This window comes from Acinonyx jubatus, chromosome C1 (assembly GCF_027475565.1).
Source record: "Acinonyx jubatus isolate Ajub_Pintada_27869175 chromosome C1, VMU_Ajub_asm_v1.0, whole genome shotgun sequence".
Lineage (NCBI taxonomy): Eukaryota > Metazoa > Chordata > Mammalia > Carnivora > Felidae > Acinonyx > Acinonyx jubatus.
Genome location: NC_069381.1, coordinates 163,984,154 through 164,007,669, shown reverse-complemented (window position 1 = coordinate 164,007,669; position 23,516 = coordinate 163,984,154). Strand labels below are relative to the sequence as shown.

The 23,516-nt window shown below is 36.2% G+C and overlaps 1 protein-coding gene across 50 annotated transcripts in view; it reads left to right on the top strand.

Annotated features, from left to right (window-relative positions):
- TTN (titin) overlaps positions 1-23,516 on the top strand; it is a 275,212-nt gene that overhangs the window by 96,739 nt on the left and 154,957 nt on the right. For 43 of the 50 annotated variants that reach the window (XM_053215372.1, XM_053215354.1, XM_053215355.1 and 40 more), the window contains 33 exons: positions 69-347; positions 432-710; positions 1,290-1,577; positions 1,707-1,994; positions 2,467-2,757; positions 4,984-5,271; positions 5,869-5,961; positions 6,083-6,368; positions 6,904-7,087; positions 7,527-7,616; positions 7,713-7,980; positions 8,088-8,348; positions 9,945-10,154; positions 10,384-10,461; positions 10,563-10,589; positions 11,059-11,118; positions 11,411-11,494; positions 13,185-13,253; positions 14,240-14,287; positions 15,165-15,569; positions 16,006-16,065; positions 16,475-16,552; positions 16,714-16,791; positions 17,393-17,479; positions 17,715-17,795; positions 18,770-18,853; positions 19,247-19,330; positions 21,339-21,422; positions 21,650-21,730; positions 21,875-21,955; positions 22,125-22,208; positions 22,457-22,558; positions 22,985-23,092. In XM_053215372.1, the coding sequence (XP_053071347.1) occupies positions 69-347; positions 432-710; positions 1,290-1,577; positions 1,707-1,994; positions 2,467-2,757; positions 4,984-5,271; positions 5,869-5,961; positions 6,083-6,368; positions 6,904-7,087; positions 7,527-7,616; positions 7,713-7,980; positions 8,088-8,348; positions 9,945-10,154; positions 10,384-10,461; positions 10,563-10,589; positions 11,059-11,118; positions 11,411-11,494; positions 13,185-13,253; positions 14,240-14,287; positions 15,165-15,569; positions 16,006-16,065; positions 16,475-16,552; positions 16,714-16,791; positions 17,393-17,479; positions 17,715-17,795; positions 18,770-18,853; positions 19,247-19,330; positions 21,339-21,422; positions 21,650-21,730; positions 21,875-21,955; positions 22,125-22,208; positions 22,457-22,558; positions 22,985-23,092 (4,968 nt within the window). The remainder of the gene's footprint in view (positions 1-68; positions 348-431; positions 711-1,289; positions 1,578-1,706; positions 1,995-2,466; positions 2,758-4,983; positions 5,272-5,868; positions 5,962-6,082; positions 6,369-6,903; positions 7,088-7,526; positions 7,617-7,712; positions 7,981-8,087; positions 8,349-9,944; positions 10,155-10,383; positions 10,462-10,562; positions 10,590-11,058; positions 11,119-11,410; positions 11,495-13,184; positions 13,254-14,239; positions 14,288-15,164; positions 15,570-16,005; positions 16,066-16,474; positions 16,553-16,713; positions 16,792-17,392; positions 17,480-17,714; positions 17,796-18,769; positions 18,854-19,246; positions 19,331-21,338; positions 21,423-21,649; positions 21,731-21,874; positions 21,956-22,124; positions 22,209-22,456; positions 22,559-22,984; positions 23,093-23,516) is intronic. The other 7 variants (XM_053215337.1, XM_053215344.1, XM_053215346.1 and 4 more) reach the window with 7 other exon arrangements.

Here is a 23,516-nt window from a genome sequence, read left to right as displayed (position 1 = left end):
AAGTAACAGTTAGGTCTATATCTGAATGTATATGGGTTGATTTCATATCGTCGATCTGTTTTCTATAGCCCCAGCCAAATTTGTGAAGAGACTCAATGATTACAGCATAGAGAAAGGAAAACCCCTGATTCTAGAGGGCACGTATACTGGAACTCCTCCTATTTCCGTTACATGGAAGAAAAATGGCATAAACATAACTCCTTCTCAGAGGTGTCATATAACCACAACCGAAAAGTCTGCAATCCTGGAAATCCCAAGTAGCATGGTAGAGGACGCAGGACAATACAATTGCTACATCGAAAATGCTTCTGGAAAAGATTCCTGTTCCGCACAAATACTGATACTAGGTTTGTTATCCCACATTCATATCTTCATATATAAATAATCATCTGGCATGTCTCTTGATGACTATTTATCTCTCCTGCCTGCAGAACCACCATATTTTGTCAAGCAGTTGGAGCCTGTTAAGGTGACCGTTGGAGATTCTGCCTCTTTACAATGCCAAGTTGCTGGGACCCCTGAAATTGGGGTGTCTTGGTACAAAGGAGATACAAAATTAAGACCTACTACCACCTACAAAATGCATTTTAGGAACAACGTTGCTACACTGGTTTTCAACCAGGTTGACAGTAGTGACAGTGGAGAATATATCTGCAGAGCTGAAAACAGTGTGGGAGAAGTTTCTTCATCAACTTTCCTTACTGTTCAAGGTGATTGCAATATTTTAGAAGTGAATGAATTTGTGTTGCTTTTGATAAGATTTAAAATACCTGGTGAAGGACTTCCTTCTGCCCAATGCAAAATGTTCCGCTTGAGAAATTATATCTACAGTTAGTGGCTTACCTTTGTCTATAGGTGGGAGTGAGAAGAGGCCTAAGTGTTTGGTTGGAAGGATCATGGAATCAATTGTCTCTATAATTAAATCTTTAAGAAAAATGAGTGGCCATATTTTTAAAATTTCACCTCATGAGTATCCCATTCAATAGGCAACAAAGCAGTCCTAACAATAGGAGAATCTGCTGTGTGCCTGGAGATGTACCTTAAGCCAATCAATTTCCCCTCAGGCTTACATATTTTTGTGCCTAGTATGCATTGGGGTGACCACAGAGTGAAAATTCTGCTCCGAAGGTTTTATGTTGTTCTTTGCGTCCAAGTTAATTCAAGAGCTGTTAATACCTCTTGATATTTTTGTAGACATACTATTATCTATATAACAATAATTGTGAAAAGAGTATTTGGCAAATTAAAAACATCCAGAAGTGTTCATTATTTTAATTCTGTTCCTACAGAGCAAAAACTCCCACCATCATTTTCTCGGCAATTGCGAGATGTCCAAGAAACAGTTGGACTTCCAGTTGTTTTTGAATGTACCATACATGGATCAGAACCTATCTCAGTGTCTTGGTATAAAGATGGCAAGCCATTGAAAGATGGCCCAAATGTACAAACATCGTTTTTAGATAATGTAGCCACTCTGAATATTTTTAAAACAGATCGGAGCCTTGCAGGCCAGTATTCTTGCACAGCTACAAATCCTATTGGGTCAGCTTCTTCCAGTGCCAGACTCATTCTCACAGGTTTGTGGATTCTTCGACTTCTTTCTATTTCTATAAATAAAATTTCTGTAATCAAAATTAAGGAGAAAACATCACAGTTTCTGTCAAGTGGAGTGGCTATAAAACCTTGCCTTTCTGCTCTGCTTTTAGAGGGGAAGAACCCACCCTTCTTTGACATTCCCGTTGCCCCTGTGGATGCTGTGGTCGGGGAAAGTGCGGACTTTGAGTGCCACGTGACTGGGACACAACCAATAAAAGTCACCTGGGCCAAAGATAACAGAGAGATACGCAGTGGCGGAAACTACCAGATTAGTTACCTGGAAAACAGCGCCCACCTGACAATCCTGAAAGTGGACAAGGGAGACTCCGGGCAGTATACCTGCTATGCTGTGAATGAAGTGGGAAAGGACTCCTGCACGGCTCAACTTAATATAAAAGGTATCATTTATTTCTCATGTGGTCCAACAAAAACATAATCATTTTCTGTTCTTTCCTAACAGTGCAGTTTCTATTAGGGCAGTGAAATTTAGGACTGTTTTAAACAGATGACATAAAAATGTTTAAGAAGAAATGTTTCTCTAGAGAACAAGTGATATTTCTAAATTCATATTTTTCTAAAACTATATACATCCTACATAACCCTAAGACCACCCTCCTCTTTTTATTTTTTACAATTATGTGGTTCTGGAGACAGTTGTAAGTTATTTTCATCATCTATCCCATAAATGGGAAAACAGTTTAGAATAAGTTTGTGGAGAGGGCTGAAATTTTAGGAACATACACTGATTTGGTGTATTTAGTTGGTCAGCATTAACTTTTAACGTAAAATATGATTCCTTTTTCCTGAAAAGCCTCATATCGATAACCTGCTCCTGGCTTCCATTTCATATATCATTGCAATTTCTTACAGAGCGGCTCATTCCACCAAGTTTCACTAAAAAACTCTCAGAGACAGTTGAAGAAACAGAAGGGAATTCTTTCAAGCTTGAGGGCCGTGTTGCTGGCTCCCAGCCTATAATGGTTGCATGGTACAAGAATAATATAGAGATACATCCAACTTCTAACTGTGAAATTACGTTCAAGAACAACATACTCCTGCTGCACGTCAAGAAGGCGGGCATGGGTGATGCTGGTTTGTACACATGCAAAGTGTCGAATGATGCAGGCTCTGCTCTGTGTACATCTTCAATTGTCATCAAAGGTTAGTTATCCTTGCACCCCCAAGCCTCTTGTGTTCTTCTTTATTGCCCATTAGATATTCCTGTGCATTTCTTCTGACATATGCATTTCTTCTTTACATCTGTTGACCAAGTAAGTTATAACAGATATATGTACAGTTGACCCTTAACAAATGGAGGTTACGAGCCCTGACAAATCCCTGTATAACTTTCGACTTCTCCAAAACTTTACTAATAGGGGACTGTTGACTGGAAGCCTTACCGATAACATCAACAGTTGATTAACATAATTTTATGTTATTTATTATATGTTATATTCTTACAGTGCAGTAAGCTAGAGAAGAGAAAAAAATCTGCCGGTAAGGAGACTCAGGCCATTCAAACCCATGTTGTTCAAAGGCCAACTATAAATATACATTATGTAATTGGCACACCATAATTCCACATATATTTACTTAAAATATATTACTATTTGTGATTTACATGGCCAGCAAAGTAGGTGTCCTATACTCAAGGGACTAAAATCTTAGCTTGTAGATCATATCCCACAATTCTCTCCAGCAGCTAGAATTAATTCCAAGTCTACTTGGAAATTCATGTGCAAGTGGTATATGGATTTTTATGAAGCATATTTGTTTCAAAAACTTCTTAAATTTTCATCATTGAAAATTGCATTAGCTTTGCTCATTTTTAGTTATATCACACTCTAAAACATTCTCTTTTCCATTGCTAAAGGATTATTGTTTGACATATATTGCCCAAAGCTTTTAGCCTGTAAATGAATATTAATCCCAGACAAAAGAGTAAAATTTGCTTGAAAAGGAAAAAACAAAGATGACTTAAAAGATGCTGCATATCATTATGGAAGATGTATTTAAATATACAGTCATAGCTTGAGGCAAAGAAATAGAGTGTATCATTTAAGGAGGTCTTTTTTATCTGATCCTCTGACCATAATGGCTTCATCCAGATGAGTCTGATGTAGAATCATCAAAATCACTTTACAAGCCAACTTCCTAGAGTAGCTGGGAGTTTGATTACCAGCTCTGATGACATAGCATGCCATTTCAGGGTACGTGCACAAGTAATAGGTTAATATCACTAATAGGCTAATATCATTGAGTTGTCTTAACTTAAAATACACACATTGAACAGAACTTAAGTGCATTTAGTTTTAAAATATGTTTAATAAAACAAAAAAAAAACGTATCCTTAGCAGTGTCTTATATTTATGATTTGCATCCCTGGTGGTTATTAAGTAGATAAGTACTTTCTATAGAATTCAGAGGCTATTTCTTTGTAGAAATAAAAAATTTTTTACGTAGACGTCAGAAGTTTTAATCATTACAATCATGAATATTGCCTTATTTTAATATTTCTCAGAATCACTGAATAAAATCATTATATAACACTGAGTTGGACATGGCCTTCCTATCACGTTACTTGTGTATTCTTCATTGGTTTTCAGTTGACTGAGCTTCAGCTGCTGTTTCCTTTGGGCAAAGACTGGATTTTAAATGCTACTATAGCTGCATTTAACAACTAAAGATGAAAGTCACAGATAATCACGTATTACAATATGGGCTCATGGATTACTAAAATGTTGGCTTTCCTTCCCAGAGGACAGCAAGAACTGCTCCTCTAGATGAGGAGAATTCCCCAGTAGGCCCTTAGTCTTGAGGGTTTGGCAAAAATGCAGATATATGCAGGTTGGAGAGAATCAATTGTGTGCTATATGGCACAGAAGTTTATAGGAACTGCCAGTTGCAATGTTTGCAGTGCTTAATCAGGACACAGATGCTTACATGATTTATGAGCAACATGGCATCTACTCTTTGCTTATTTTGAAACCTTTGTCTTTAAAAAAAATCTAACCAATGTAGCTATTGCCTTCAGGAAGTAATCAACCTTGATTCAGTTTTTGGTTCAGTTCTACTACCACAACCAGTATTGCCTGTTAGAGACAAAACTTATCTCTTTTCTGAAATTCAATTTTTTTTGGCTTTTATGTTCCCTTTATGTTTAAAAATAGTCCCTTGGATGCCTGGGTGGCTCAGTTGTATAAGCATCTTACTCTTGATTTTGGCTCTGGTCATGATCTCATGGTTTGTGAGTTCGAGCCCTGCATCAGGCTCTGCACTAAAAGGGTGGAGCCTGCTTGGGATGCTCTTTCTCCCTCTCTCTGCCCCGCCCCTCCCTCTCAAAAATATATAAATAAACATTTTTTTTAAATATCTTTTCAATTCCAGAACCTAAGAAAGCGCCTGTGTTTGATCAGCACCTTACTCCAGTCACAGCAAGTGAGGGAGAATTTGTGCAGCTCAGTTGCCATGTTCGTGGATCAGAGCCGATCAGGATCCAGTGGCTGAAGGCTGGAAGGGAAATAAAGCCTTCAGACAGATGCAGCTTCAGCTTTGCTAATGGCACCGCAGTACTGGAACTTAAGGACGTGACTAAAGCAGATTCAGGAGATTATGTGTGTAAAGCTTCAAATGTGGCTGGAAGCGACACTTCAAAATCAAAAGTGACCATTAAAGGTACAGATACCTCCGAAGTATTATTCAGACCAAGTCAATGACTGGTCACATTTATTTTCTTATTACAACTTAAATAAGAATGGAATCCAATTTTTAGAAACATCAGTTCTTGCTCACTTGCAGTTATAGCCCCCTTATTATGACTGAAGTATTAGAGAATTCAGTGAAAATGATTTCAACACAAATTGTCTGAAATTACCCCAGTTCACCATCCTCTTTCTTGTACCTTTTTTACTGTATCCAAGAATGTATAATTAAGTTCCAAAAATTATGCTATAATAATGTAACATGAAGTAGTCTGATGTCATAGTCCTGGAGGAAATCTATATAATAAAGCCAAGCATAGAAATATAAAATTTGATACTGATATTATAATTGTCATTCAACCTGTATGTGAGAGCTATAGCTAGTTATACTAGTTATAAATGCTTATAAAATTGCTGTATCTCCCATAACCCACTCTTATACTCTCATTAGAGTCCTAGAGTGAATGATATCTTTGACATGGCCAAATTCCTAAAGCTTATTTTACAACGGAATCATCTATTCCAATTTTAATGTAATTGTAATAACAAAACATGTAAATATGTCTTTCAGACAAACCAGCCGCAGTCCCTGTGGCTAAGAAAGCAGCAGTAGATGGGAAACTCTTCTTTGTGTCAGAACCTCAGAGTATCAGAGTTGTAGAAAGTAAGTACTTCGTGAAAAGTGCATTGTTGTCTACCCTGTACATTTTGCCACCAATTTAAATCTGCAAGAACTGATTTGGGAAAATTAAGGTCTTTATTCATTTGCTTTCATTCTTCCTTAGAAACCACTGCAACATTCATTGCAAAAGTTGGAGGTGATCCAATTCCAAATGTTAAATGGACAAAAGGGAAATGGAGACAACTGAACCAAGGGGGTCGCATTTTTATCCACCAGAAAGGCGATGAAGCAAAGTTGGAGATTAGAGACACCACAAAAACGGATTCTGGATTGTACAGATGTGTCGCATTTAATAAACATGGTGAAATTGAAAGTAATGTTAACCTACAGGTGGATGAAAGGAAGAAACAAGAGAAGATTGAAGGAGATCTTAGAGCAATGCTGAAAAAGTAAGTTCAATTAAAAAAAAACAAACATGCACAGTAAATTTCCATTCACAAAAGAGATCTCTCAAGAGGTACGGACCATTCCCTCCAAGATTCAGATCATGTAAGAACATAAGCACACAGACATTCTCACAAAAACATATAAGCAAACATCCAGTATTTGGGCATAAGTTAGTGGCTCATTAAGATCAATTTCTGGATGATCATGAGAAAGTTCTGAGAATAAAGTGAAGTTTTATTAAAATTTTGAACAAAGGAAATGGTCTACAGAGAAGTGTGTATGCATCTAGATATGACATTTTTATTTCTACGTATTATTTCTCATGTTCTGAATTGTTTTCTAGAGCCAAAGTCAGATGTTTAACCGACTGAGCCACCCAGGTGCCCCTGAAAGACTAATATTTCTTGAATAAAGGACATAGCACTATGTCTTTGTGAAGGGGAAAAGAACCTTACTGACATTTATAATCTTTAAATGATAGTCAATTCAAAATAAGTAGAAGACAGGTGATTTATGTGTATTTCTGATTTCATTTAGGACTCCAATCTTAAAGAAAGGACCTGGAGAAGAAGAGGAAATCGATATCATGGAACTTCTCAAAAATGTTGATCCTAAAGAATATGAAAAATATGCCCGGATGTATGGAATCACTGACTTCCGGGGTCTTCTTCAAGCATTTGAAATACTAAAGCAAAGTCAAGAAGAAGAGACCCATAGATTGGTATGCTCTTTTGTATATAGCATCATCTTAAAAATTTATATTTGGGGGGCGCCTGGGTGGCTCAGTCGTTTGAGCTTCCGACTTCGGCTCAGGTCATCATCTCGGGGTTGACGAGTTTGAGCCCCGCATGGGGCTCTGTGCTGACAGCTCAGAGCCTGGAGCCTGCTTGGGATTCTGTGTGTGTGTGTGTCTCTCTCTCTGCCCCTCCCCCACTCATGCTCTGTCTCTCTCTGTCTCAAAAATAAACATTAAAAAATACAGATTTAAAAAATTATATTTGAAACATCTAATATATCCCCTTTGAATTTCCAGAGCCCTACAACTGTATAAGATCACTTAGTATAACCTAAACAGCATCAAGAGTGGAAGCTGAGTAGAATCATGTATCCTCGAATTCACATTTTTTCCATATGTAATACTTAAACTTTTTCCTCCTCAGGAAATTGAGGAAATAGAGAAGTCAGAGAAGGATGAAAAGGAATTTGAGGAACTTGTATCATTTATTCAGCAAAGGCTGTCACAGACAGAGGTAAAATGAGTTATGATGATAACACAGTGAACAGGTTATTATTCAGGATTATAAGGAAAGGAGTGACTAACATGTGTCAATTCTTTATTCTCCTAGCCTGTCACTCTGATCAAGGATATTGAGAATCAGACAGTTTTGAAAGATGATGATGCTGTGTTTGAAATTGACATTAAGATTAATTATCCAGAGATCAAGCTTTCATGGTACAAAGGGACTGAAAAACTGGAACCCAGTGATAAATTTGAAATAAGTATTGATGGTGATCGACATACACTCAGAGTCAAAAACTGTCAACTTAAAGATCAGGGCAATTATAGACTGGTGTGTGGTCCACACATTGCTAGTGCTAAACTAACTGTAATTGGTAAGTAAAAATCATCGTATTAAAAAAAAAAACTTGTGAGATTAATTCACTATCGAGCACATCTGCATGTGGTATTGAACAAAATGTTTTTTGTGTCACTCCAACAGAGCCTGCTTGGGAGCGGCATCTTCAGGATGTTACTTTGAAAGAAGGCCAGACATGCACCATGACATGCCAGTTTTCTGTGCCAAACGTAAAATCTGAATGGTTCAGAAATGGCAGAATCCTTAAACCCCAAGGTAGACATAAGACAGAAGTGGAACACAAAGTGCATAAACTGACCATTGCTGACGTGCGAGCAGAAGACCAGGGCAAGTACACCTGCAAATATGAAGACCTTGAAACTTCAGCAGAGCTCAGAATTGAAGGTGGGTGAAAGACTATGGCTGGACTCTTTCAGCACAGGTCATTGGCAGCCGTATGGGACCCCTGATGCTTGCTGTCACCCTGCCATTGCGCATATTCCAAAGTGCTTGTGTTCTCATTTCCCAACACGTACTCACAGCATTCACTCACATCTCAAAATTCACATGAAACCAAAAGGGAAATAGTCACACAAATGCCAATTCCTTTGCGTAGTTTTGGATCAAAGGCGGATACCAGTCTAAACTAAGACATGACTTTCTAACAGTTATTTAAATTCTAAATAATTCTGCAAAATTCAACAAGTCTTTATAATTTTACCAGTTTCCATAATTCTCACATCTGTGATTCTTATTCTAAGAAAGAAATCACAGACATGACCAGATTTCATAGCTGTATCTAAAAGATCTTGGCTATGAGTTGATGTTTCGTTTATAGAAATTAATTTAAATCTACCTATTAGATAAAATTAACAACATATGGGGTGTGTGATTAGCAGCTATTTTTCAAAAATAATTATTTCATGTGAGGATTATATTCCAATATTCTAAATCTCTGAAATAAAGTGAAATCTGAGGATTTAGGAGCAGCAGTATTCATTTCCCAATCCTTTGACTGTATGCACTATCCGAAGACACCCTGGGGTTCTATTGAACAACATTTTGGCTATAATGATAGCATCTACTTCCAGTTGATGCCCACTCATAGTTGTTGAAATACAACTATATGACTTTTCGATTTCTCTGACTTGCTTTAAAGGGGTATTAATGCCTGGTTGTATTTTAAAGCTCAAAAAATTTTCTTATTTTCAATTTAAAGGATCCAGTTGAAACCACTTATCATTTTTTAAATAATTGCATTCTTATATGATCCCTCAAAAAAAAAAGAAAAGAAAAGCTTACCAGAGTACTTATGATGTCGAAGATGTTCTTGATACTGTTATACATTGAATTCCAGACTTCCAAATAAAATTTTGCAGAAGGACCGCCTACTCCAGCCCATTCTCCTACTAACCATGCCTGCAATTCCCATGGATTGACTCCTTTGTGTATGTCCACAGGTGCTTACAAGCAGGTTTCAGAATCTGATAAATGAATCTTGTGAAATTTTAAAGTCCAGACTTCCTACTGAGTTTACATTATTTCACAAGGAAAGTTATAACATAGTAGATAATAAACAATTCTAGGTCCTGAATAGCAAGATTATTTTTACAGAAGATAGAATTTCAAAGGAGAATAAATTACAGAGTAAAGTTAAGTTTATGTTCCCTTTATTTTGAACCCAAATTTCACTAACATTTTAAAGTTTAATTTGACTTTTGGGTTATAAGCACCTTTGACTGTTGCCTTTGTGCAAATATTTTAAGGACTCTCAGGGATTTCTTTATACTTTCCTACACTGGTCTTGAAGGAATACACTTAAGTATTGGGATAATTTTTTGTTACTGATGCAGACAAGAGCTCTTTCTTTTTTGTTTTACATTTTCGGCCTTTGTTATATTCCAATTGGAGACAAAGATGGAGAGTTTAACTGTCTGAGGAGAAAGGAGACTACAAAAACTTCCTCCCTGTACAATCTAACTTTGACTCCTCTTTGTGCAGCTGAACCAATTCAGTTTACGAAACGCATACAGAACATTGTGGTGAGTGAGCATCAGTCTGCCACCTTCGAATGTGAAGTGTCCTTTGATGATGCCATTGTAACATGGTATAAAGGACCAACAGAACTGACTGAGAGCCAGAAATACAACTTCAGGAATGATGGTCGCTGCCATTATATGACCATCCACAATGTGACCCCAGATGATGAAGGTAATTCAGTTCACAGGGTCCTTGTGAATATATCATTTAAATCTTGTCCGTTTTATATACTTGTACCCAAATTTACACTTACACTCTGTAATTTTATATAGAATACTTTTTAAGGAAAGAGAATTATATCTCAATATACATAAATAAATTCAAATTAAATCCTGTATTTAAATAAAGAAGGGTAATTTACAAACACCAGAAAACAAAGTTTGATGATTCTTCTCCTTAGGTGTCTATTCGGTAATTGCTCGACTGGAACCAAGAGGTGAAGCCAGAAGCACAGCTGAACTGTACCTAACAACTAAAGGTCAGAAAACACCCCATGAAAGTCACACTGCAGTCTTTGAAACAAAGAAGCCTGCCCAGATGATTCTAAATACAAAAATGTCATTTTTTTTTCTTTTGCAGAAATCAAACTTGAGATGAAGCCTCCTGGTAAGTTAAAAAAAAAAAAAAAAGAAAGAAAGAAAAGAAAAGAAATCAACCCTTGTTCACCATATATTCAACATAATTTTGTAAATGATAGAAGCCAAACTGAAAAGTCTAAATACATCGTTTATTTTTTTAGTCCAGTATTATTCAGTAAAATTATTTTCAGGAAATAAGATAAATGTTAGGCTTTGTGAGCTTGGGAAATTAGAGATAATAAGGTCTCATTTAGCTGGTATCTAGGATCATGCCAAAATTGTGTGGCCATAGAACAAAACCAGTTTTCACAGGGAATCAACCTGCCTATGTGGTTACTTACAAAAGAATTCTAATATCTCTCTATATTAGATTCTATATACAGGTGTCTGTAGATTAGATTCTGCTGTTGGAAATGCCTGACAAACACATCTTAGTTGTCTAATAAATATGTGTTGTTTCAATCCCTCGATGCTGATCATTAAATGTTCCTTTTCAGATATTCCTGACTCCAGGGTTCCAATCCCAACCATGCCTATCAGAGCAGTCCCTCCAGAAGGTAAGACCCAACACCACGACCCCTGGGCTTGCAGCAACAATTTTCTACCATTAGGAAATTAGCGATGCCAAACCACAGCAGAAAGCCAGAACACATCATATTCTTCACTGTATATTTAAAAATCAAAGCAGAAGAGTAGTAACAATTATAAATACATGCTATTTTTATTTTCTCTGGTTGATTAATTTATAGTATAACACCTTTGAGTACTGAAAGTAATGAATCAGACTTTTCATTATACTTCACACCAAATAAAAAACCAAACCATGATGATGGCATTTCTTTTCTTCAGAAATCCCTCCTACGGTTGTTCCTCCTATTCCTCTGTTGCTACCAACACCTGAAGAAAAGAAACCACCAGCAAAACGCATTGAAGGTATTTTATGTTATCTACCTAAATGTCAAAGTATATAATTAATTATTGCAGACCTGGAAAATGTTGTCAAATGCAACATGTTGGCCCTCTAGTGGTCAACAGGTTGAATTGCCTTTCAAAATGTAAATTATTTACTTTCAATACTTTAAATATGTGTAAGACAGACATATGATTAAAACTATGAAAACCATCAAACCAAATGCAGTGCTTGATATTAAAATATTTTATCTTAATGGAATCACTTAAACATTAATGGCAAATTGATTTCATGTTTCTTATTATATATGTATATATATGTACAATATATTTTATATAGTATATGTATATATACATATATACATTATATAATATACATCATGTATATACATGTATATATATACACATATATACATGTGTATATGTATATACCGTATGTATATATGTATATGTATATATACACGTGTATACGTGTGTGTGTGTGTGTGTGTGTGTGTGTGTATAATGGAATTAATTTCTAGTGAAGTTCCTGAGGATAACCCATACTAGTTTATGGTCATGTTGCAAATTATAGTTTGTATTTTTTTCTCAATTACAATGTTAACGCCTTTTTAAAATTTGCTGTTTTGTTACAAAAATATGACTTAGAACATCTTTGATATATTTGATTTCTTTTTTCCTTAGCTAAGGAATGAGTTAACCAATAAAGAGCTCTTGAGTATGTCAGGGAATTTCCCTTTTCAAATACTTCAATAGACAAATTATGCTATTTGTCCCCCAAGCTATTCAACTAAATCAGTCAGCAGACTTCCTGGGACTTTCTAGAGTTCTGAAAGTTGAGAATTGCTGTCAGAATTCTCGCATCAGGAAAAAAATCTGCATGTCAAAACCAGATATTTCCATAGTCAGATTTTTGTGTAGCAGTTTCCAGGGTTTGGCATGCTAGTCCCCTAATATCTGCTACCATTGGTGTCAAGACGTTGAGCTAGTTTTCAGCCAGCCTCAGGGAAACTATAGTAGACAAACAAAAAATGAAAAACTTCCAGTTTTGTGACGAATCCATCTCAATAACAAAAGCATTTTTATAACTTATATGAATAGTTAAGTATATTTCATCTACTTCTGAGAGCAAAGAAGAACAAGAATTAAAAATCATAAATTAAATTTCCATTTACATGTGTTGTCAGAAATAATAATCATATCTTAATGAATGAGTCTTGGAATGATACTGTCAACATGGCTAAGTTTGACTACCCACTAAAATATGAGACCTTATTTTAAAAGTTAAAAACTGTGTTATTCATGAATATCAAAAGCTGTAGTCAAGTTATGAGTAAGGGCCATGATCAAAGTATAATGTCAGCAACAACAAAGAATACTACTACAGTATCATAGATAGGACTTTTAATTTTACTAATTCACTTGTTCTTCTTTCTGACAAATTTAAAGTGCTCTTATCTAAGTGAAACAAAGAGAAAATGTGGACCTTTTCTATTTATGGTATCACAGGTTCATGGGCTCGGTGTTTTGAAAACTTGAACTGTAGACAGGCATAAAATCACCCTACATATTCTATCTCCATCCAAAAAACATGTTCCGCATTCTAGCACAAGACCTTTCTTAAACAAGGTATCTTGCAATAATGTTGCAAGATCTCATTACCATCAAAGCCTGGAAACATTTTACTTGTTTACCTCTGACATTCTTTTTTTAGTGACCAAAAAAGCTGTGAAGAAAGATGCCAAAAAAGTTGTTGCAAAGCCCAAAGAAGAGGCACCTACAGGTATTATAATTAATTAATCAAAATTGAATGTTACTGCTTTTCTCCTGGTTAACAATTTTTAATGCCAAATAGTGGAGGCTGAGGAAGGTGAGAGTTTGAATTCACAAAATGGAACCTCTGCCTTCCCTCACTCACGCCCTCTTCTTGATTGAACTCAGTCCTCACTTTCTTTTCGTCAACTTTCTACTTTCTCCTTTTTTTCTTCCCTGTCCACCTGTGCCTGTGTCTGTCCATGGCACACAGCAGTAGCACCAGAGCTCTTGTTATTGCTGGATGGCACCTCCAGCCCCATGGCTGCTGTGGAGTCAGTTGTACCGATAGAAGGCCAAGGACTGATGCCAATTTCAGTGGCTGTTCCAGCCCAACTCACAACCCTTCCTGGCTCATCTTGCTGCCAGTCCCTGAAGAAAAATAAAACACTTTTTGAAGGAGGATCAATTCAGTTACTTCCATTTGTACCAAATCCTGGAAGTGTTTTAGGAGGGAGACTAGATAACTAAATTGAAGCAAATAGTTTTACCTATTTAACCAAGATTAGAGTAAGGAAGTCCTCCTGAAGGAAGGAGAGTCCAGGAGCACAAGGCACCATTCCCAGAGATGTTTCCCTGAGTGACCATTTGTGGAACATTATGGTATAAGAGGAAGCTCAAAAAGTGTGGATATTTTCTCAACTTCATAGTTAACCACTGAAAAAATGAAACACGCCTTATTTTCTGGCATTAGACTTATTGAATAGTCTCTTTATGTTTCATGTTCATTGAAATTGTTTTAAATCGACCTAAACTAGAATCAGAGTTCAGCCTTTCCCCATTTTTGTTAATATGGCATTGCCTAGCAATTCTGGTGGGCTAAATTTGGAAGTTATAAAGGCATTTAGTCTAGTAGTCACAGATAGTACAAATGACTAACAAAGCGCAGAGGATTGGTAAACATTAAATAATGCATGATCTAAAGATAAACATATTTTCTATTCTTTTAAATCCCAGAGGTTGCCAAGAAGCCCCTGCCTCCTACTGCCTTAATTCCAGCAAAAGGTAAATGAAACGATATTGTTAAATATTTTTATTTACTCCTGAGATTTGCATCTCTGCTCTGGATTCTTTTTTTAAATATGAGGCTTCTAGTTGATCGTAAAGTTGTGGCATCTCCTCTGCCATATTCAAATTAGTACTAGAAATGACGATTTCCTATTGCTCCAATCCCAGAAAGGGAATCAGAGGCGACGTTGATGCAGGCAGCCTCAGTGGAAACAGCAGTGGTGAGGGGTGGAAAGGGAGGCAGCATCCTTATTGTTTTAGTTGTAGTTAACACAAGTACTAAGGATCACGTAAACAATGTTAGCCTTCATTTTTTTTAAGCTGTTGTTATAAAAACAACTATTTGACTTGGTTACATAATTTTAAGTATCATCTTTACAAAACTGATAAGAGAGTCATATTCAACTATCAGAAATGTAGCTTTAAAATTAGAAATGTTTCTGAAAGAATAATTAGAAACTTAAATAGAGGTTAACATTAAATATAAATTCCATTAAATGATCAAATGTTAAAATATCCTTGTGGGAAACCAGGGGCTTCGCAAACTGGAGGTCCTTTAGAACAATGGAGGGTGTGTCCATTTGATATTTACTGAATGCTGTTTTGTTCACACTGGAAAAATCCTCAAATTAAGAGTAGAGTGCATCTTGATACTCTTTATTGTGTTCCATAGTCAACAAAAATTTAAATGGATTCAACACACAGAAAATATGACAAATTATCGACATAACGCTGAGATCCAAACACTGATATTGTTTGACAACAGGCTTTGGTTTATGAAGTAATTGGATATGGATATAATTATGGATAATGGATATAATTAACATGCTAATATTGTCATTTGATGTATCATTCATTCATTCATTCATTTTAGCTCCTGAAATTATCGATGTATCCTCCAAGGCGGAAGAAGTGAAGATAAAAACCATAACCAGAAAGAAAGAGGTTCAGAAAGAAAAAGAAGCTGTGTATGAGAAAAAGCGTGCCGTCTATGAGGAGAAGAGAGTTTTCATTGAATCTTTGGAAGAACCTTACGACGAACTAGAAGTGGAACCATACACGGAGCCATTTGAAGAACCTTATTATGAAGAACCAGATGAAGATTATGAGGAGACCAAGGTAGAAGCTAAAAGGGAGGTTCATGAGGAATGGGAAGAAGATTTCGAGGAAGGCCAGGAATACTATGAAAGGGAAGAAGGTTATGACGAAGGGGAGGAAGAGTGGGAAGAGACTTACCAAGAGAAAGAAGTAATTCAAGTGCAAAAGGAGGTTCACGAAGGTATGTATCAACTGGGCGCCTTTCGTTCTCCTTCTTCTCAGTTCCTCATATTTTCAATGTTGTTACCCTGATCTGTAATGGATATGAAATCAATGAAATGATCATTTAGGTCTTAAGGTTAGAAATTTTTAGAAACTTAATCTTTAAGTTTCTGTAATTATTTTCAGGCTTTGACATTATAAGCGGAAACATTCAGTCCTATTACTGAATTACGAGTGCTATTTTCTAATGCAGAAATTCAGGGTTTACTCCCACTACCTTGCTGCATCTCTGCTTGATCCTGCTTCGAAATCCAGCTGCAAGAGATCGTGTTTCCAATAACAATCCCAAACACAATACTTTCCATGATTATATATTCTGATTTCCTTTGCAATTGATACAAACTACTAGAACTCACCTATTTAAGCATCCCTTCTTATTCCTGTTTTTGTTAAAGAATCCCGTGAGAGAAAAGTTCCAGCAAAAGTGCCTGAAAAGAAAGCACCGCCTCCAAAAGGTATGTAATTAGAATTATTTAAGTAGATCAGAGCATCAACATCATTATCATGGCTTGTTTGGCAAAGATGTATAAACCACCAGTTCAATCCAATAGGCACAACTTCTTCTCTAAGCTTTATTGTATCAACGAATTTTTTTCCTAAGAATATCTAATTTATTTAATGCAAAATTTAAAAAGATAATAAAAAGATTATCATGATAAATATTTTTAAAAATAACCAAAATATTTGAAGTACAGAACCTTGTACTTAAAGTTCAGAGTACCAAACTTGTTTCTTTCTTTAAAATTATATACATATTATATATGCATGTAAACATATATACATACATATATGGATACATAGGGAGAAAGAGAGAATTTTAATAGAAATTCTAAAAGTACTGCAATTTCTTTAAAATGCTTGCAGTTATAAAGAAGCCAGTAGTTGAAAAAATTGAAAAGACTTCTCGAAGAATGGAGGAGGAGAAAGTTCAAGTTACCAAAGGTATTATGATTTAAAACATTTCTAGTACCATGTACACACGTCGTCTGTTTACTGATGTATGTTCCCGTGTTAGTTATTTATATAATCATCTAAAGTATTTTTAAATTTTGTGCAAAGCCATATTCTTCACAATACAAATATATCTGTACATATTTTTTAAGTACCCGAAGTTTCAAAGAAGATTGTTCCACAAAAACCTTCTCGGACTCCAGTGCAGGAAGAAGTAATTGAAGTGAAAGGTATACATCTTTGTCTTTCCAGCTACAAGTTTTAAACATTTTTATTTATGTCTATGGATATGTGTACATATATTACTAAACAATTCACAAACCTGAAACTACCAACATGAAGACATGTTTATACAGTATATATTTTATGTCGAGTTGCACATAATGCATAACTTAAGGACATAATAACATTCCCTTTGTTTCTAATTTTGCTTTAAAATTACATAATTTTTTTTAATCTAAGGAAGGCTTTGTTTAATGAATAGTCTTCTAACTTTACTATGCAATGCATCCCATTGCATATAATATTCCCCATCCTCTTGTTCATGTGAAGAAACTGTAATGGATTTGGAAAAGCACCACATTATGTGTGAAGAAGTTGTGTCTATTTGATTCCCACTTAATAATGTTTGGTAAAGGCTGCATGGGTTGTTTGTCCTTATATATCAAAACATGATTTGTTTTCTTGTCAATACTGACTTTATTCTCAAGCTCTCATATTAACCCATTCATTCTGTATCTAAAGACTTACACAGAGTATGTAATCTATGTATTTGATCTGGTATCTTGTCTTAGAAAAACAAATACTAAATGTGAAATGCTCTCTTTGAAGTCCCAGCTGTGCATACAAAGAAGATGGTTATTTCAGAAGAAGAGATGTTCTTTGCTTCTCACACAGAGGAGGAAGTGTCAGTCACAGGTATAAGGCGCATTTGAATTTGGGGGCTCAGATGGAAGGGCGTCAGATGAATTTTTATCCCTCTTCTTCTTACCTAACTTGTGATTCTATAGGCATCTCTGTCTCCTTGTAGCTCTCTGTCATCTTTTCATTGCACATTGTCTCTGTTTTAATTCGTCTTTCAATATTCTTTGTAAATTATAATTACCACCCACAATATGGCACACCAGTAATTAAAATGTACATTTTTTTAAAGTCCCTGAGGTACAAAGGAAAACTGTTACTGAAGAGAAAATTCATGTTGCTGTTTCCAAAAAGACTGAGCCTCCACCTAAAGGTATTAGTGATTCCTTCTAAGTTTCAAATCTTTTAAAATTTCCATAGCAGATCAAGCATCCGGACATGTTAATATTGCATAATGGATTTGGTCACACGGTCAGCAGACCTATGGCCACTGTGTACAATGGACATTACAGGGGGATGGGAGACCATGAGGAGCACACAAGAGAGAGGAATGAGCATAAATGGAAACTCTGTTCTCTGCTTCAGAGACCTTACAATCTAGCGACCAGCTTTTTGGAAATAGAGATTTGATGTCCTGGAGCCAGCTCATGCCAACTCCCCCAGAGCTGATGGTTAAGTTTCAGGGATGCTGCGACCCAGTGTGCAATACCTCCATGACTGAAAGTTAAACTATATGAACTTACAATTAAACAAATTATATTAAAAACCATGATCATAGTTAAAACTCTCTGCTTCCACTTTTACTGCACTTTATTATTATTATTTCTGTCTCTGAGGTTGTTTCCATCTATTGTGCCTACATAGTCGAAGTACTGGATTGCGGTAGGCAACTGCACATCTCTTCCCAAGTCCATTACAATGTCACCATGCTCAGTAGCCAGGGAGGGAGTGTTTACACCATCACAGAAATTGGAAAATGGCAGCTGCTACAAATTAGGGCTCCCCTTCCCCCACACCCCCTCCCCAAATCGTTACATATTTAGGATACAAAAACTATTTAAGATAATCTAATGCAATCGTTATAATGCAGTCACTTTGTACATGTAAAGTTTCTAAGACTGGCATCTGGGGCACTTTCTAGGAAAGTGGAGGCTCCTGCAGTCCAGTCGAAGGTGACTAACAGCCACATTTTCAGTTCCCTTCACACTCGTTTCTCACGTAGAAGTTTCTTGCATTCGTTTGTCATAAAAGAGAAATGTCTACACGTTATTTTAACACTGCCTTGCAACCACATATACCTTGTTGTAAAAACACAAGATTTCTCAAAAATGGCACTCTTTTTTAAAGTCCCTGAGCCACCTAAGAAACCAGTCCCAGAAGAAGTGGTTGCTGTTCCCGTTCCTAAAAAGGTGGAGCCCCCACCAGCCAAAGGTAGAATAATATTTTGGGAAAAAAATTTCTCCATGTCTGTCTTTTTTTTTTTTTTGTATCTTTTTCTATGGGATCTGTGTATTAACGAAACAGCATCTGTCAACCATTTGTAATGTATTTAGTTCTGTGTATGTTTATTTCATTAATTGTGGTAATATATTATACGAGTATCAGTAACATTTAGACCATACTAACTGGGTCTTTGTTTCATGGAATGTATGTAGTGTCTCTATGGTACTGATTTATTTAGCATACATTTCTACCACAAGTAGAGCATGTTTAATTACTTCCTAAATTCTTACACTCTTACTGATGATTTATGCTTTAGTATAATCTTAAATGTCTCAGAAGGAGACAATTCTCAACATTGTTTCAACAATGGTATCTTTAAAGTTCCTGAAGTTCCCAAGAAACCTGTGCCAGAGGAGAAAAAGCCCGTTCCTGTACCCAAAAAGGAACCTGCTGCTCCCCCAAAAGGTACACCAGAACTGATCATGGGGCAACCCTTTGCCTCAAATGCCAGTCTTTTGTTTTATGTGGTCTTCAACCGCATGCTATGCTGTCTTAGTATTTTGTGTCTTTTAGATGCCCCTCGTGTTTTTCATTTGTTTACCACCTTCCAGGGCTGTACTCTTGGCATGCATTATTTATGACACTGAACATCCCAAAGACATCACCAAAGTGTTCTTAAAAGAAGTAACTATGTCAAACTGCTGTCTTAAATTTTTAATATCTTTCCTGTCTCAGAGAAAGAAGAAATTTTGTGAAACTCGTATTCAGCAGGCGTGTTTGGAAGAAAAACTCTTTCACCCCTTATATATGGGATGTTTTTCTTAATACAAAACACTTCCATGAGTTATAATGAGAGACAAAGAGTAGCAACCTTCTGACGGTGTTTGGCAGAACTGAATATTAACTAGACAAATATTGTACAATGCTGCTAGTAACTGTCACTCTTCTGAAAAGTCCATAGTGGTGAGTCTAGAATAGTGGGAAACATTGATTTTCGACATGTACTTTCACCGTGTTTCCCGACTTTAATTGAATGTCAGTATTTGCCATAAATGTTACGATTATCTATTACCTAGTCAGAGGCCTTTTGGTCTAGGTATGTTTGGATTTGATGTGCTAATCCTTTACTTTGCTTTTGAATTTGGTTTGTTTTGTGGGGGCGGGTGGTGGTATAAGACAGACTTTATGGATGCAGTGAAACTACAGACTGCACACATCTGGTCTGTTACAGAGAGATTCAGCAAGAATTCAGTAGCATCCAATTTAGGCTTACTGAAATCATCATGTTCCCATTTTGCCTGACTTCCATTGTCCAGTTTCTTCCTGAATCAAATCTGTTTCTCCTCTTTCTCAAACTCTTGACTGTTTCAGAATTCTGGGTCTTTTTTTTTTTAATCGAATGATTTGTAAAATGATTTCTGATTATCTAATCATTAAAATATAATGAGTATATGAAGATAAAATATATTAAAAGATCATATTACTAAAACCAATACTCATACCAAAGCCACTTGATCACTCCTGAAGGAGACACAGAGACATGTCTCACCATTGAAATAAATACACATAGTAACGTATATAGATATGCATAAACACCCATATATAGATAATATATACAGACAGAAATGTGTATCTGTATAATTACATCGAGATGTTACAAATGCAAGTAGAGAAGTGCAGGAGTTCACAAAAACTGCTATCCTGTTTGAAATGGAAACAATTATTGCTGGTAATGCATCCTGTTAAAATAAAAGTCATCTGCTGGTTAAAAATTCCACACCATCAACACTTAGACAAACTAAACTGTTGTTAACCTTTTTGGGTCAGAGATCCTTTTGAAAACAGTGAAGCCTCTTAGAGAAAAGAATATATGCACATACCCACAAAATTTCACACACAGAGCTCCCAAAGCCATTGACACATGGATATCAGATGGAGAAGCCAATTTACTCTAGAATGAGTGTTTCCTGATTTTTCAATACATTACGGTTGCATCAAAAACAAACAAAATCAGAAGAGAGATGGGGAAAAAATGCTAACATGTAGATACAATTATTCTAAATATGTCTTAGTCTAAGATAGTCTTAGATAAATTAACTCCATTGTCATTATGGATTCCATTTCTCCATACAAAACATCACGACACTTTGCTATATTCTGTATCTACACACTATATTGTTTGTGTAGTCACTGGTTTGTTTTATCAAAAGCATACCGATATGTAAATAAGTTATGTACATATCTTTTTGTGTATATAACTCACTTTTAATTGCTTGAATGCTTCTGTAACACTACTTGTGGCATTTATCACATCATGACCTTTGTAACATTATAGTCTAATTTTCTGTGTTATTTTGCCAATACATCGAAACTCTATAACGTTAATTAACTACTAAAGATTTGTGTATGTGCCTATGTCCATTCATAAAAGTGGTATATGTCTGAACTAATGTTCTGTTTAAAAAACTTTAAGTCCCAGAGGTGCCAAAGAAACCAGTCCCTGAAGAAAAGATTCCTGTTCCTGTCGCAAAGAAAAAGGAAGTTCCACCAGCTAAAGGTACAGTGTCTTGCGTGGTAAAGGAGCCCTATTTTTATGTCTTGAGTACAAAACACTTTTGTGTTTCCTTATGTGTTGAGTTACTTTAATTCAAAATGAGTGTTTTATGGTGTGAGTAATAATTCAACAGAAGTGCCTGTCCACCTGCCTACTCTTTTACAAAATAGCTGTAAATTAGCTACTTGGGAAAATATAAATTCATTTCTAAAAATTCATGTCTTTTCAAGTTCCTGAAGTACAGAAGAGGGTTGTCACAGAAGAAAAAATAACCATTGTTACTCAAAGAGAAGAATCTCCACCACCAGCAGGTACTTAATTCCATCTTCATAAATAACCTTGTCTTTCCTTGAGGCTTCTTTAATTGCATGTCTTCTTTCATGGGCATGCCAATTCTGTGTTGCTCATTTATTTTGCCGTTCTGGGAATTTTAAAATCAAATACTATTCTTTAAGTGCCAGAAATACCAAAGAAGAAAGTTCCTGAAGAAAAAAGACCCGTTCCTCAAAAAGAGGAAGAAGTTCCACCACCAAAAGGTATCGCCTCTCTCTCTTTCCAAGAACCATCTTACATAATATTATGTGACAAGGCAAATGATAGTTTTGTTAGTTCTGTGATATTGAGTGCATTGTGGGTGTATATCTGTGTTTGGGGTTGGCCTTCGGTGAGATGACTCTGAGGTTCTAAAAGTACATGTTTCTAAAGTGCCAGCTCTACGTAAGAAACCCGTCCCTGAAGAAAAAGTTCCTGTGCCAGTTCCTGTCGCTAAGAAAGCTCCTCCTCCCCGAGGTAGGATTTGACAAAAATCTTTTAGCTTGTGAATTCTTCCTTTGTTCCATCACGTGTCTTTCTGCGTGACCCTCTGTCTCTCTTCTGATTGAATTGTTATGTGTACATCCTTGTGATATGTTACGTAACTTGTTTTCCCATCGTGTTAGTGAGAACGGTATATTGTGTATTTATTACCCAAACTCCTAGGGAGAGAAAATTATTAAGATTCTTAAAATTTAAACTTCAACTTTAATGCTTTTTTAAAGCTGAAGTTTCTAAGAAAACTGTGGTAGAAGAAAAAAGATTTGCTGCCGAAGAAAAACTATCTGTTGCAGTTCCTCAAAGAGTGGAAGTCATGCGACATGAAGGTATATAATCAGAAGTGAGGGAGGAAATGGGTGTGTGTGTTTCCTCAATGTCCTTCTTTCCAGATGTGACTGTTTACCTTACAAGTTGTCCTTATCGGTGTCTACATGCCATAGCTTTCTGAGACTGAGTCTTTTGTGTCTGCATTGGTCCTAAATCATTCCAAGACAGTGAATGGGGTGCTGAAAATGTGATAATTGTCCAAAGTGGCCACACTTGGACATCATCTGAATATTCTTCTCAGTCTTGGGCTGTACTGTTCTCTTATCTTAAATCAGCTCTCACTTCCATGTAATGAGGGAAGCACTATGAAGCCACGCCCTCAGCAGAGAGAAGAACCATTATCTATCTGTAGGGAACATATGGCTATTACCAGTATTTCAGGAGACTGAATTTAAATTAAATATTATCTTTTAAAATATCTGCAGAGGAGGAGTGGAGTTATTCAGCAGAAGAGGAAAGAGTGTCTGTTTCAGTTTATAGAGAAGAGGAAAGAGAGGAGGAGGAGGAGGAAGTGGAAGTTACAGAATATGAAGGTAAACAGTGCCCTGATCCAGAGATGATCTGGAGTCTTGATGGGCTGTTTTCTTTCACAGATTGTTTCTCAGATTAATGAAAGTGACACAAATTCAGTGAGCATCTGTGGGCCTCATTAGATGTATCTGTTGATCAAAACACAAGATTCAGGAGCAGGACTTAGAGTAAACATCCAATGTATTTCTTGTCCATCCTCTCTTACTTGGCTATAGGTAAGAGGGAGAGAAAAGGCTTCATATTTATAGGTTACTCATGGTGCACGTATCGCCATACACATGTATCCTTTCAGTAGACAGGACTCGATTTCAGCATGGTGGGCTAGCATAAACTTCACCTGGTAGTCTAATGTCTAAAACATGGGTAACATAAAGCAGTGTTGATAGCACAACTCACAGTTTTTAAATGAATAAGAAATTGTGTTAT